A 16,187-nucleotide genomic window follows, 5' to 3' on the forward strand; every position below is an offset into this window, starting at 1 on the left:
ATTTTGCTGTCGATCGTCGTACTCGCACTCGATGTCGCGGAGGATCCTGCCGATCCTTCGACGCGAAATGCTAAAAATTATTCGTTTACATAGACAGTTCGCGAGCAGAAAAAAGGGTAGAGGAAGAAAATAAGAAGCATAATTGCAGCCGCCGGTCGGTGAGGAGGGAGCGCACCCCCTCGACATTCTGTCGCGGTCGATCCACGCTCTCTGGCTTCGCTGCCGCACTTCGTCGTCACGGCGCACCTTGTATACCTCGCGGGAAATCCGGTGTACGGCGAAGGGACGCGTCGGATTAGAGCGCAGGCGTGTTATTAGCAAATGGCCGTGATCGAATGTTGTGCGCGACGCCGGTTGTACGAGAGAGCGCGAGAGAGCGAGCGTGTTATGTGAAAAAGAGGAGGGAAGACGGGCAGAAAGAAAGAGAGAAAGGACTCGTCGTCGTCGTCATTGTCGTCGTCGTCGTCGTCCTGACAAACGTAACGCGCAACGCCGCGTCGTTACGACGGGCTCGCCGTGGATTACGACTGCAGGCGGGAGGGGGCAGGGAGAGGGCTGTAATCGCTCAATGCCGCGCACACACATTCGCATTCGCAGCGAGACTCGGCGCTTTACGAATGCGGCGATTTAGGAATGCGAACGAGCGATTACGCGCGAGCGAGCACGCTTAAAACCAATTTCTCGGTCGGGAATCGCCGTAATTATCGCGGGCGACGTTATGATTCGCTCTGTTACATTCGGGCCGCGGAGGCCGGGGAGGGGGGGGGGGTAGAGAATCGGTCTGGCCGCTGGCGTCATCGCCACCGTTAACTACGCGACCGGCTGAATTGTTCTCGTGCTCGCGTCCACGTTGCGGAACGCGCGGAATTGTACGGAATCCGCCCGTCGCGCTCGTGATAGGTCGACGCCTACGTGCGATTTCCCGCGGAATTCGACGCCGACGTTAGCGTCCGCGCGTCGTCCGGGAGTCGAGGACCTCGCGGATGACACCTTGGCCGGCGGACTTGGAATCCTTCCGAGAAGTTTCGGCAGGATCAGCGTGTAATTTGCGAAACGTTCGATAACCGCGGCACTTTTTCGCGAATTTCGTTCAATAAATTACAGGTGAATTAGACACAAGATATAAGAATAACAATAAAATGAGGTGGCAGAGAAAAATGTGAAATCTGGAAGCCGAAAGGCGTGTGGATTAAGAACATTAATAAATAAAATAATATCAGAGAGTATATATGGGGATTTATTAATCGTTTATAAGTCATTACTCGCGATGAATTTATTTCTTTACTTCTTATCTCGCCAGTGAATATTCGGGGACTTTCGGCGTAACGCTCCTTTCTCGCGCCGATTCGATCCGAAACGGTTTTAATGCATTCACGTTAAGAGATTCACAAGTTCCTCGCTCGATATCTCGCTCCTCGTCGATGAGACTCGTGGAACCTTCGACAGCGACACCCTCTCCCCTCCCCCTCCAAGCAACCATGTTCTTGAACTTGCGCACCTGTTTGCGAAGATGAACGGTCGCGCGCGATGGAATTAATCAACGCGGAAAGATTAACTACGAATTATCCCAGGTAACTCGATATCCCCGGAAAACGCGAGCACGAGTGAAGCGCCTCGTTTTTTCTCTTCATCTTCGGGAAATATAAATCTTGCCGATACTTTATCTCAACAATTACGTAGGCCGAGTAACGCGACGCGACGCGACGCGAGAAACCGGTCGGACGCGAGCGGAGTCAAGGCGTGCTGTCGGGGGGTTAATGATTTTAATTCGTCATCTTCTCCTCTCGCTGCGTGTATAATACTTGGCGTGCATGCATGCACGCCGAAGTTTCGCGCACAGCACAAAGTGGCGTAAAATACCGTAACGCCCGCGACGACGACGACGATGACGACGACGACGACGACGACGGTAGCAACGGTCGACAGGCCCGCGCGAAATTACTCCTCGCGTCTCTCACGACGACCCGGACAATCATACTCATTATGGTGGACCCGTACATGGCCGAGAGTCGGCTTCCTCGAGACAGAGCAATTACGCGCCAATTACCATTCCGATGCCCGTAAGAGCGCGTGTACGCGCGCGAGCGCGCGATTATATTCTTATTAGAAATTATTATTGCGGCCGCGGGCGTTGCGGTAATCATCGCCGCGTTGCGACGCCGCTTTCGTCGCGATTATTACACTGTCGTCTCGTCGCCGACGCCGTCGATGCGGCATTATACGAGCGTGTACGACGCCGCCGTGGCGTTAGTTATTCGTTAGTTAATATCACACGGCCCGTTATTCTCGCGCGTCCGCCTCTCTCTCTCTCTCTCTCTCTCTCTCTCTCTCTCTCTCTCTCTCTCTCTCTCTCTCTCTCTCTCTCTCTGGATCTTCTCGCCGAGGAGGAAAGAGAGAAGTCGTCATTCGACCGCTCGCAACAATTTCGCAGCGCGGACTCCGCGGCGCGGCGCGGCGCGGTCTGCGGGCTGAAAAAACATCCATCGCGCGATTATCCGTATAGCGCGATTATTTTTTCCTTTCTTTTTCTCTCCCGCTTTCTCACAAAAGACAGCCCACGCCGCGAAAGTTTCGTGAAGCGATTTTTATTCCACGCGATTTGTCAGGGATCATCTCTCAAACTTTCTTCCCCCTTTCTCTCCCTCTTTTAACGAGGTTCACTTCGTGCAGCTCGTGCAAGTCGGGGAAAAATGCTTCCGGCGATAATATACGTTGCTAGATCGCTGAATGTATAAGTGTGTACTGAAGAGGCAAAAAGAAAGCCGCGTATATCGCGGAGACGCGCGTTGCTCCTCCCATATTGCTGGAATACGTGCGCGTTTAGAGGCGAGCTCGCCGCCGCTCCTCGCCGCTGATTTATATCGTCTCTGCGCGCGTATTCATACACTTGAAAATCGCCCGGGATCGGCCGCGACGCGCGCTTCGATCTATGAATAGCTCCCGCGGGGCTCTCTCCCGTCCCCTCCTCTTTCTCTCTATCGGGTATATAGGGCACAACTGGCTCGGTCTCTCGAATTTCGCCAAAGTTCGCCAATTATTCGCGGCAGATTTTTACGCTGTAAATATCCCGGCCGCGAGCCGCGGAGATCGCGGTAATACCGATTTACGAGCGAAACTATTTCGGCGTTGCAGCTGCAGGTTGTTGCGCCGCAAAGTCGCTTATTTATCGTCGGTGGAATTTTCGCGGTTGATCCGACTTGGAAATTTCCGTTCGACCCGCGGCGAAATTTCGCGCGGTGATCCGCGCGGCGAGTTACGCCGCGCGAGCTTCCGGCGGAAGCGCCGAGAACGCGAGCGAGTCGCGCCATTCATCGCGCGGGATTTCGACCAGGCGATAGAGGATCCCATGTCTCTTTCTCTCTCTCTCTCTCTCTCTCTCGTGCGAGGAACCTCCGAATATAAATATCCCGCCGTTCTCCACTTTGTTCGGCGGAGAATTTACTCCGAGAATTTACTTCGAGGGAAGGCGAGGCTCAATGCGGAGCACGCGATATCGCGAGCTCGCGTGCTCGATAATTCTCACGTCGCAGCCCGGCCATTTGTCGAGCGGGGACACCCGGTATAACAGCGTCGTCCGGCACGCGAGAGTAAGAAAGACAGGCGGGAAGAAAGGGGGAGGGGAGAGAGAGAAAAAGAGCCGCGGCTTCTCGCGTGTGTGTAAATTAGGTAACCTGTTCGGATTTCTTCTCTTCTCCTCCCTCGGACTGGTTTGGCGACTCTTGGGATAGGTCGTGGCGTGGCGTAAGCGTAGCCGCGGCATCGCTGACCTCGCTGGATGCTGCCGAGTCGTACGACTCGAGCTAGTCGTGAATGGACCGCCGAGCCGCCGCTTCCACGCTGCCATTGACTGCCGCCATTCTGCTTTCCTCCGGCGGTCAGCGCCCACGCCTCGTTTCACGCGAGATAAAAGCAAGCTTCCCTTCGTTCGGCGAGTCGAGTATCGCGAAATATGAGAGGGAAAGAGAGAGAGAGAGAGCAGCGTCTACACTCTCGATTACCGAATTCGCCCTGCGCGAATGAGGAGTCGCTCGAATTCGAGTGACTCGCTGAGCCGCGGCACTCTGCGAGTGAGATCTCACCGCAAGAAATTCCGAGGGCTCGTCCCCACGACGACTCGATTACAACCCTTGTGATTATTCGGTCGTGCCGAACGCGAGAGAATTCCAGGTGTATTGAAATTAACGGACATGGTAGAGCGGCGGCGCGCTCGGTCTTGCCTCTGTATATCTATCGTTTGCCCATAACATCGGTCGAAGAGAGAGAGAGAGAGAGAGAGAGAGAGAGAGAGAGAGAGAGAGAGAGAGAGAGAGAGAGAGAGAGAGAGAGAGAGAGAAGTTCCGGGAGTGCTCCTTCGAGCATATTCCTCCGAGCGGCTAAAACACTTGGCAGATTAAAGTGATTAACAGGTTGGCTGCCGGCCTCTTCGAGGCTCTCCCTCGCCAGCCATTCGCTATTTGCCGGCGACCGTGCCCCGAGCACTCGCTCTCGTCGAACTTTAGTTTACGACTTGCGGCATCGCCCTAATCCCCGACAAGTTCGCCAATGCCGAACGCAGCGCACTCCGCGAATACTTTTACCGCTCGCTTTCGCCGCTCTCAGCCAAACCGCTGAGGATATTCGTCCCGATTGTTCGATCGTCTCCTGGCGGTCGCGAGATTAAAAGCCCTTGGCCTGAGACGCGTTTATCTTGGAACGACGTCTCCTCCACCCTCCCCCCACCTCTCTCTCTCTCTCTCTCTCTTTCTCTCTCTGTCGCAAAACTGAGCCAAATTCTACTCGCGAGATATTTCTCTATTATTCTCACTCGACTCCCGTTGGGATCCCGGTGACGAAAAGAGATGTGGGGATCTCGTTATTAGGACGGAGGTCCAAGTTTGGATCGAGATACTCGATGATTACGTGAGAATTATGTCCGATCCGCGGAGAAAATACATCGCGGGAATTTGGCGCATCTATTTGTCGAGATGATAACGGGCATCAGGATCAAGCGTTTCGTCGAATGATAGGTAAATGCCGACGAATCGCGCCGAATCGCTGCGTAAGGGGAGAGGGGGGGGACGAGAAGCGTGGCTACGTATAATTAATATTAGTCGCGCTCGCGCGAAACTTGGACTTGTGGACTTGTTTGACTTAGTTCGCCGCCGATAAATACGCTGCACTTGGAGAAGCGATCAGGTTTAGCAACCTCGGGGATATGCTCGTAGATCGTGGCGATGTGTACTATAACTATCCGCTAACTTTGGTCATTATCAGTTTGGACCGGTAATCCGCGGATTAGGCCAATCCCCTCAGAAATTGGTGTTACATGGAAACGGAGTCGCCCGGAAAAGGAGACACGCCACCGCGATCGCGATAGAGAGAAGCAGAAAGCGGCAGCGCAATTTCGCAAAAAGCAGCCGCTTGCCGCTTTTCCGATCGCCGTTCGCTCGGCAACTCTCGCACGAAACCGTCAGATCCGCGCGACTCCTCCTTTCCTTCGTCTTCCTTTTCATTTATCACGGCCACGCTGGTAAATGTTCTTTGTACGGTTACACTCGACGGTGTCGTTGAAACATCGACGCGGTAATCCGCGGGAAAAGTCCACTGTCAACTTCCTTATCGCATCACGCTCACGACGTGAGCTCGATAAGAAGGCACCCCTCGAGTCGGACGTACTTGTATCTGTGTGTGTATGTGTGCGAGTATGTATACATGTGTCTCCGTCTTGTCGAAGTTAAGTACAGCAGGGGGAGGTGGGACGACGGGGCGCCCATTAACGACGCATATCTCACGCGAGATCGAGCTCGAATAATGCCCTCTTAAGAACGCGATCGACGTCGGCGAATGCCGAAGGAGACTCGTCGACGTTGTGTTAACAGCCCCTCGGGTGTGCCTCGTGCCCCGCTCCGGGGGAAACGAATCGGCGAATCGTTAACGATCGTATTTATCGCGGCGATTAAAAAAGCCCCTATCGGCCGACTCTATCGCCGCGCGTCGGGAACGGATAATTAAAGATTAAAAGCGTTCGCGCTGCGCGCCGCCGCGGAGCGCCGCGCGCGGCTATATTGTATAATTAATGTTGTCTTACATATCGCGTTATCTCGCGTTTTGTATCTCGCGCGTCGTTGCGCCGAGCGTGAAAAATCGGGAGCGGCTTTGCTACCTCATTAGACACACGTCGCCGTTGAATTAGCGTATTCATTCTGCTTATTACACCGCTCTTAATCACTTCTCTATTTACCGCGCCGCGTCGTTCGCCGCCGTAGCGAAAATGTCTCGGAATCTCAAAGAGAGAGAGAGAGAGAGAGAGATGGAAAACTGGCGAAAGGAAAAAGAAAAAAAGAGAAAAGAAACAGAAGGAGCAACAAGGAAGGAATAATCCGTCGCTCTTAATTCACTTTCTGGGCCACCGAATTGCCCTCTCGTTTGCGTATCGCCCGACGCGCGAGAGCGTTATTCTCAATTCCTCTCGTGCGATTTATCGTAATTCTTTTCAGACCCAAAGGTATCGATACTGATTGATACCGGCCTCGGTCCTCTATCGGTGCAACCACAATCTCAGCCGTGCACACGCGTTATTGGATTGCGGCGGATACCGCGGTTCAATTATTTACACCCCCCCCTCTCATACTCTCTCCCTCTTCCTGCGCGAACACGACGACGACGGCGGCGGCGGCCGGGCTTGCCCCCGCCCCCGGTACGTTCGCGTTCGCGGTAATAGAACCGCTGATTTACTGGTTTAGCTCGGCCGTCTATCGGCCAGCGCCGCGGCTCAAATTAGTTCCAGCGTATCAGCGCATCGAGATCCGAGATGTGTTTCTCGAAGGAGAGCACCACGACCAGTCGCTCTCGCTAGAGAAATCGTCCCGAAATCGCGTACCTCTACCCCCCCCCCCCCGCGCCCCATGGCATCATGAAAACCGCGGGGAGCAACGAGTATCGCGTTGATCGGAGTTTCAAGAACCGCTTCTCCGTTTGCTCGGCGCTTGTCGATGATCAGGCGATCGCTGCTGATGAACATCGTAAGTCGCCGCCGCGAGACGGAGACTTTAATTTAACTCAGAATCGGACGCAATATTCGTCCGCGCGAGTATATCGTCCGGGACTCGGGATCGTTTTACGGTAGACAGAAGACGCGGTGCATCCGCATGTCGAAACCGACCGTCGGAGTGCGTTTCGCCGCTTCAGGCGGCAAGTCGACAACGAGGAGGGGGAGGAGAAGGAGGAAGGCCGGATGTCCCTCGGGCGACGCGACTTGTTTCGCACTTGATTCGTCGCGTTCGCGCACTAATCACGATATTATAGCGCGCGGCGGAATAACTTGGCGAAGACGTCGCGAGACGAGACAAGACGAGACGAGACGGCACGAAGTGAGGTGAGACCAGGCGAGAGGATGTCGGGAATTTATGTAGACAGCCGGGCGACGTCGGCAAGACAGCTCGCTTTATGCTGATCCTCTTATCCCACCCCCCCCCCCGCTCGCTTCGCACGCGCGGTCGTCTGAGCGCGCAACATGTACCCCCCCCTACGCTACGTTGGCACGTACGTACATTGGTACGTACGTACATACTGGCGTTTACGAGAGACGAGGCTCTCGCGAAACAGCTTTCCGCCCGCCGCGGAAACCCGAGGAAAATGGAAGCCGACGGAGGCCCGAGTCGAGTCGGGCCACGAAGACGCGGGAGAAAGAATGGAAGAGAGAGAGAGAGAGAGAGAGGGCGGAGGAGAAGAGAGAAAGAGTAACCGTGAATCGAGATCGCAAAGGAAACGAGCGCGTCGGGAAACGAGCGCGCCGCTCCCCCTCGGCCTGCGTTACGCGCGGCGCGACGGAATTTACGAGCGTGGGATTTGATTTGGAAGTAGCGGCGAAGTAACGGAAGTGAACGACGCGGAATAACGAGGCGCGAGGATGACGGAGGTGATCCCGGGTGACGGCGAGAGAGCGGGCGACTAGTTGAAGACTCGCGGAGACCTCGTTTCCTTCCTCTCGCCCCGTTTTCTTCCTTCGTTCGCTCGATTATCGAGCGACGCGCCGATCCGCCGCGACGTGAGAGTTCACTTCGGTATTGGTAAAAGCAATCGCTAATTATCGCGCGAAGAGGCGATCGATCATCGTCGCGATGACCGATCGTCGTCAACTCTGCTCTCGCCGGCCGCTCGTCGTGAGATTCTCCGCTTGTCCGCTTGTCCGCGCCGCCGCAACAAGTTGCCGCGTGACTCTTATCTCCGTGCTGTGCATTATAAATTATAATGCAAAGTCCACATTTTATGTTAAGGACGACCTACACGACGTCGGAATTCTACTTGGGACTTGGCGCGTCGTGTAACGCGCGCGAAAGCGCGTGTCGGCGCGTGGATGTAATTCTTCGTTTCTTCGGATGTTCCCTCGCGGTCGGGAATCTCCATCTCGAATTTCGTCGCGGGGTAACGATTCCTTAGAGAATGGACTTTGGCGTGATCCAAGCACCTCGGATTGTTTTCTCTTCGCGTGTAAAAAATATACCACGGTGCTCTTCGATCCTTCCCGCCACGAAGGAGGCCACGTATCGTGCGCAACCATTTTACAGACTGCGTATGCAAAAGTATCACGTAAAAATATTACGCAAAAAAATTGTTTGGAAAAGAGCTATTTCGCGGACTGTGTGTCTAAGGACTCGCGTATCCCGTCTTCTCTGTCTCACCCGCGAACGAGACTCGCCCGCGATGGCGCGACGAGTGAGCGAGGGAAAAGGCGAGAAATAACGCGAACGGTCGTTAGCATTAGCGAATCCAAATTACTGTTACGGTGCTGCTGTACACGGCGGGGCACGTTCGGTTCGCTGTTGCAGGTATCTTCACAGTGATGTGCTACAACGTGTTGTGCGACAAGTACGCCACGCGACAGATGTACGGCTACTGTCCGAGCTGGGCGTTGGACTGGGAGTACCGGAAGAAGGGTATTCTGGATGAAATACGCCACTATGCGGCAGACATCATCAGCCTGCAGGAGGTCGAGACGGACCAATTCTACAACTTCTTCCTGCCAGAGCTCAAGCACGACGGCTACGACGGCATATTCTCGCCCAAGTCCCGGGCGAAGACGATGGCGGAGAACGACCGCAAATACGTCGACGGCTGCGCTATTTTTTATAGGACCGCCAAGTAAGCGCATTCCTCTACGTTTCTCTTTGCTCATACGGTGCGGCAAGGCTGTGTCTATGAATATGTGTGTGTGTGTGTGTGTGTGTGTGTGTGTATGTGTGCATGTGCGAGATATTCCAGAGCGAGGCGAAAATAAGCGAGCCAATCGCGAGATATCTGTCGCGCGCGATCGCGCCAGTGACTGAAACCGCTCGCGTATCGTCTGTGTTGGCTGTTGGCACAAAAGGGAGATATATCGCGAATTAAATAAATGCATGATATAGAGCGTAAGCTCATCGGTAAATATAATCACGCGCAATAATTCAGCCGCCAACGAGCGGCCCGGAGTTGACACGCGCGCACCGGCATTTTTATATTGTTCGCGGCCGTTTCTACGCGTGTATCGCGCGTAGAACGTAGCGCTAATTTGTCATTTCTCTTTGCGCATTTCGTTGTCTCGACAAGCGCTCTAATTGGCACGCTGCAAAAGGAGAGGACGAGTGAGAGAGAAAAACGAATGTCGCGACGCTCTCCCCTTCCGTTTCTTTCTCTCCGTCTCTCTCTCTCTCTCTCTCTCTCTCTCTCTCTCTCTCTCTCTCTCTCTCTCTCTCTCTCTCTCTCTCTCTCTCTCTCTCTCTCTCTCTCTCTCTCTCTCTCTCTCTTTCTTTCCCTCTCTCTCTCTCTCTCTCTCTCTCTCTCTCTCTCTCTCGTCCGGCAATCCATCGATTTATTAAGAGGCGTGGTAATTTAACTAATAAACGCGCACGACGATGCGGCGGAAAGTGCTGTCCGATGTAATACAGTTATCGATCACGCGCGATCGAATACCCCGCGAGCGAATGCACCGTGAAATTTCTCGAAAGCCGATTCCTCGATAAAATCGTAACGCGCGTAGAAACACACGCGTGCACGCGCAAGCATCATCGCAGCCGCATTGCACCGAGATTACGGTTTTAATAACCCCGTGATTTTTCAAACGATATAACTTAGTTAGGTTAATAGTTGCGATGTGTGTAATTACGATATAATCCGCGCGATCTCACGTGAAATCTTGACGTGGCGCGAGCGCGAGCTTGATTTCCCTTTAACGGCGAGCCCGATATCGACGATGATATCGACAATTTTTTTAATTATACCGTCGCGTCGCGTCGCGTCGCGTCGCGTTGCACGCGAGATCTCGCGTTTCGGTATTCGATTATTGCGTCGGAGATTACCGTCGCCGCTGTTTGCCAAACGACAATTACAAAGCCGGCGACGAGCTCCGCTTATCACTGACGATATCGGGGAGGCGAGTCCCGGCCTCCCGAAGCGCGACATTTAATTCCAAACGGGGAATGAAAGACGCGTCCGCGCTCGTAATTTAACAAAGCGTCGCGCGCGTGTCTGACGTGTAATAACGTCATGGTGATCCAATATCGCGTCAGATAGTAATGCGCGTCGTAAATCGCCGGCCCCAGTGTTTAATAGAAAAGCAGTCGCGCCGCTCTCGCGCGCTCGAGCGCGTGTCTTCTCGTATTCGGCGAATTAATTAATCGCGAATCGATGAATGAATCCTCTTTCCTCATCCCCTCTTTCCGCCTCGCGCAAAATCAAAAAATAATGCCCGCGGGCAGCTGAAAACAGCGCATCGTTGCGGTGCTCTTCGCTAATTTCGCCTGCTACATTTCGACATATCGGGACAAATTAATTCCCGGCGCGTTAACAACGCTCGAATTTTACACCGACGCGAAGCGACTCCTCCGTGATATGTCGCGTCTGGATTTCCCTTCGGCGCATCTCCGGCGCACACGGCCGCGATGTTTCTGCTTTCAATGAAGCCCCGGCGATGCATTCGCTCATACGATGTCGCGGAATTATTGGCGCATTGCGAGAGGCGACATCGATACGCGCGCAGAAATTGCCTTCGCCGCGGCGCGGCGCGGCGCGCCGCGAATACACGGGAGCGTCGCAGCTGCCCGCGCGCCGCTTCTATGACGCATTAATCATCGCCGGTCGCGCCGCACGAGATATCTATTTCGACTAATGCTTATTTTCAGTGTATCTCGACGTAATGGCAGGTCCGCGATACCGCCGCGCGACGCGCCCGGGGCTATCGAGCGCGACGATTAATGCGACCGTATGCATATGGCGCGCGGCTCGCGTAACGGTCCCTTTTATAGCCCACCGTCGTAAATAGCCCGCGAAGTAAATGTCTCTCTGTGACAATATTAAGGTCGATGGCGGCGAGCGAACGAACGAGCGAGCGCGCGCGTGTGTGTGTGTGTGTGTGTGTGTGCGCACGCGCGCGTACCCGTCCTTTCCTCCTCCCCTGCGCCGGCGAGTTCGCTGTTAAACGCACCGCGGCGTCGTTTTAACCCGCCGCCGCGTCATTTGCAGCGTTAAACATCACCGTGTTAATCGGGAGGGTTCGTAACTCGAGATTAACGTCCGGATGGGAGGGAGAGAGAGAGAACAAGCAAGTGCGTCGGTCGATTTTATTTATGTGAAACCGCGATCGAGATAAAGGGATATCGATCTGATCGCGCGTGAAAGCGCACCGAGAAGACCCTTGTACGTTTATCAATTTATCTTTTAAATTGAAGTAACGCTTGAGACGGTAATCGCGGACCCGTGAGGTTGCGGAGCATCGGCAGCTACGTGTTTGAAGTTTCGGCGGCTCGAGAGGCACCGCGTTTGAAGTCGGTCGCGGTGTTAACTTACAAATGTAAAAATCTCGTGCGCGGACTCGTGAGCGGAATTAGGCGCGAAGTTCTCCGACTTGGTCGTCTCGCGGTTTCCGTCGCCGCTCGCCGCGCGCGGCTCACCCTTGTGCAAAATAATATCGGCGACGCGGCTATTTATTCGCTACAAAGCGATCAGCCGCAGCTGTCGCGGCACGAGGGACGCAGGGAGAGTCGGCCGTAAGAATTATTGTCGCGCAGGAAGGAATTCGCGAGCGGCGCGCGCGCTCGTCTGAGCAAAAACGGCTCGTACTACTGCGGGGCGCGCGAGGTCGCGCATAATTCGCATAACTCGCTCCCTCTCGCTCGAACCCACCCGTCCCCCCCCCCGTCACCTTCCCCGCCGTGGTTTCTCTTTTCTTTTATCCCGCCACGGATTTCTCCGCTCGACGACGATGAGGCGCGCGAAGGGGGAAAGAAGGAGCTTACGGTCGCTTTTATGGCTTGCAAAGACGCGGCCATCGATTTCAATCCGGCCGCGCAACGCGACCAAATCGACCGAACCGAATCAGCGGCGCGGCCGGCTCGCCGCGCGATGAGCGTAAAGTTCAACTCGCGTTCAATTTCCGCCTTCGGCGCTCGCCCCTCGATCATTCCCGGCTTTATTGCCTCCCCTCGCCGAGGTTATACGATCGCGATGTCGAGGTGCTGCTTACTACATAAAAAGGAGAAAAAAGTTGCGACGCGAGGAGAGGGGAAGGAGAGCGACCGAAGTTCGTCGTCGCACGTGCGTTTCGCAGCGCGACGCAGCGTTAAAATTCTACGATGCATTCGGACGATAAGCATTCTTCTAGCGCGTCGGTTTTACTCCCTCGTGAAACGAGAGCCGAGCCCGCGAAGACGTAGAATAAGAAGAAGAAGGGGGCGTGTTTCGCGAGGAGAAACGTAATTGCAGTCGCGAGTGCAGTTCCCTCGCTCGCCGAAGGCTCGCGGCGGAGTTCACACGAGGTTCGTCAGGAAGCGAATCGCGTGAGGGCGCGATCGAACTGTGCTGTTTCCAGCGGTTGGAAGTCGAGGATATACGCCCGAGCCTCAAGTCCGGACAGTTCGCGGACGAAATAAGCGGTCAGGTCTTCGAACTCATTCGCTTCCACGAGAGTGGATGTGATTTCGTCGCTCACCCGAATCTCTCTCTCTCTCTCTCTCTCTCTCTCTCTCTCTCTCTCTCTCTCTCTCTCTCTCTCTCTCTCTCTCTCTCCCCCCTCTTCCTCTCTTTCTTTCCTCTTGAGCGACCGCGAATGACGTTGATTCAATCTTGTTTACGGCCCACCGGCAGGAGAAGCGGCGAGGGCCAAAGAGAAGGCGAGAGGGGATGATGGCTTGTAATGGGTATTCGGCGAAGAATATATTTCTCAAGGCATACGTGCCGCACATATCGGCCATGCGAACGGCGAGCTTGAGGAGAGAAAAGGAGAAGCCCGGATATTCTACATCGCGTGTACGTGATACGCTTTTCTCACGAGTACCACCGGCCGCTTCACCACGAAAATCGTCCGGCACGGCGACGACGACTAGGAGAGCGACGGCGACTCTCTCTCGTATCCACGTCGTATCGCGCGCTCACACCAGGTCCTTCCACCACGTCACTCCGCGACGAAATTGTGGCCCGCCGGCCGTTTATCGGGACTCACGTCCACCGATCGATTGAAAAACGGCCGGGAATTTCCCTCCCCCCCTCGCCCCAGCGCACAAAGTTTCACCATTCGTGAAATACGGGTCGCGTCGAAGTTAATGCGCGCTTCTTGCCGCGACCTGCGATGCGACGCGATTAATCCCTCCGGGACGGGCTTCTTTCCTGCTTGCAATTTCATAGGTGGAACGCGGACAAGACGGTCTTTCGTCGAGTGTGTTCTTCCTCGTGTGTTTGTGTGTGTGTGTGTGTGTGTGTGTGTGTGTGTGTGTGTGTGTGTGTGTGTGTGTGTGTGTGTGTGTGTGAGACACAGCCGATTCGTTACTCTCCCTGAGGAAAAATGCACTCCCGATGCAAAGACGTTCCACCTGATGACCCCGAGATGATTGACTTTGCGCCAGTTTTGTGTCGATCTTCAGCTTTAATTAATTGTTTCGTGCGAACGCAACGACTCGTCGTCGGTTCTTCGCGCGCGCGAATGCATTCCTGTCTTATTTTTGCAGATTCACCCTGATTAAGGAGCATTTAGTCGAATTCAACCAATTGGCAATGGCGAACGCGGAGGGTTCGGACAACATGCTGAATCGTGTTATGCCCAAAGACAACATCGGGCTGGCTGCGTTACTTAGGACTAAGGATGCCGCTTGGGACAATGGTGAGTGCATGCAAAATTAATCTCACCTCCTCTCGACGTGTCTGTATTACATATATATTACTCCGCGGAATTGCGGATTTACAAGCAATTTGCGCGAACTGCAAATGTGTCTGTGTACATATGTATGTGCTCACAGTCGCCCCCTTTAACCCCGTTTCGCATCGATCTGATTCTCGACTCTCGAGTCCTCTCGGCTGTCCGAGATGACAAATATGTAAGGAACGCACATGTTGTTGTTCGTATCGGGAACAACTTCTCAATATGCGCGACGAGGACACCTCGACGGCTGCCCGACAACTTGAGCGTCGTCTCGCTTGAACTGTCGGGTTCTCGTCCCGGAAAAGCGACAGGCTAATTCGCGCTCGTCTCTGCTCGGCTCGCGTTTTAGGAGCATCCTGCGAAAGGAATCACGCGAATCGCATTACGTAACGCCCCAAACGTCGGGATAAGAAGTAGTCGACTATCTCTCTCTCGGCATCTCGAGATAATCTGAAGAAACGGGAGAGAGGATTAAAGATAACGTAAACGATCCGCGGGAATAAAAGGAAGGCAGACAGAGAGAGAGAGAGAGAGAGAGAGAGAGAGAGAAAGAGAGACGGAGCTCCGATGTGCTCTAACCGAGCGTTCGTTTCGCACACGCCCACGGACGAGTCGCGTATCCAGCCGCGTGTTTGCACACTGTGAAACGCGAAAGTAATTAACGCTGGCCTCTCGGTAACCGATGAAGCTGCCGGACTACCGGACGCGCAATATACAGAAGTCCACGTTTTTCCCGCGGCGTCCTGGGAAGCGCGCGGCGATGATTGAAGCGAGTAAATCGAGCACGATGCTTCGATCCAGCGCGCATACACAGGGTGAGCCGACATTCGCGCGCAATGCGCCGAGTCTTTCGGAGAGAAAGAGGAAAAAGAGAGAGAGAGAGAGAGAGAGAGAGAGCGCTTCTCCGGCCGATCGTGGAACGATCTGAAATTTCCGGATTTTTCTTGCTATTACGGCTCATACTTGAGACACAAGTCGAGATCTCGGTGTTTTCACAGAGGAACGATCCAAATTGAAAAATTCGCCAGCTTTTGTCGAATCGGGACCATCCGCTTTGGAATTTTGTTCATAATTCTGTGACAACATCTCTCTACAATACAGGGAAGATCGAAATGCACTCGCATGCGCAGATTTATAAGTAATTTCGACACCTCGGACGTGTTCGCTCGCGAACGAAAGTTTCATCGCGAATCTTCCCGCGATGCGTTCGAGTTCCTTCCGAAGGAGCAGCGTCGAGAAACCGAGACACCCCGTATAGCAAATCGCACCGCGGAATGTGCGGGGTGAGAGCGAGCGAAGCAGGCCCAAGATTTATACGGCGGTCCAAAGGTCGAGCGGCTCTTACGGCTCACTCCGACGCGTCGGGACGTGCTCTCGTTAATGAGCCATTACCTGTGTTACATTAATCCACGGCGGGCGCAACGACCGGTCGTGGAAAAAGCGGCGGGACTTTTCGCTCTCGGCTGCGGGCGCGGGATAATCGATCGCGTTCGCGAGACCGGCGATTTCTCGGCGGCCTCTCTCGCGCTTCCTGCGCCGCGGTTAACACCTGGTTAGCTTCTCGTTTAGCGAAAGTTATTACCGCCAAGGCTCGCCGTAAGAAGCGTTAGATCGCCGAATGATCTCCGCGACGATCGTCGCGTGCAAGACGCGAATCTTGATATAAACTCGCGACGCGCCTTACCGACGATGTCCGTGAAGATTTTTCTTCTTTACACAAATGATCGTTCATATCGTCGTCGTTTATATTTATTATCTTTATACGATCACCCGTGTGCTCGTAAAATTATCATCTCAGATTCCCTCCGTCGCGAGAATTTTCGCGAGAATAAGATCGCTTAATACACGTCGAGAACTCGACTGCGAGGTGCAAACCCGTTCGAACTTTGCTATCGCGTTACATTCCATGCTTTGAAGTCGCGTCAAGCTCCGGGAAGTTCATATATCAGGATATATATGTGTATACTTAGGTCCGGGCCAGCCGCGTGACTATGAATAATCGCCAAACGACGCAGTAAACCGTCTGAGCCGGCCGCATTTCGCC

General features: G+C 54.1%; 1 protein-coding gene across 1 annotated transcript in view; it reads left to right on the forward strand.

Moving 5' to 3' along the window:
* The window catches only part of twin (CCR4-NOT transcription complex subunit 6-like twin), a 31,111-nt gene that overhangs the window by 2,719 nt on the left and 12,205 nt on the right, over nucleotides 1-16,187 (forward strand). The window contains exons 2-3 of the mRNA XM_025296658.1: nucleotides 8,808-9,120; nucleotides 13,953-14,104. Coding sequence (XP_025152443.1) covers nucleotides 8,822-9,120; nucleotides 13,953-14,104 — 451 coding nt within the window. The 5' untranslated portion in view covers nucleotides 8,808-8,821. The remainder of the gene's footprint in view (nucleotides 1-8,807; nucleotides 9,121-13,952; nucleotides 14,105-16,187) is intronic.

Source organism: Harpegnathos saltator, unplaced genomic scaffold, assembly GCF_003227715.2.
Source record: "Harpegnathos saltator strain DR-91 unplaced genomic scaffold, Hsal_v8.6 scaffold154, whole genome shotgun sequence".
Taxonomy (NCBI): Eukaryota; Metazoa; Arthropoda; class Insecta; order Hymenoptera; family Formicidae; genus Harpegnathos; species Harpegnathos saltator.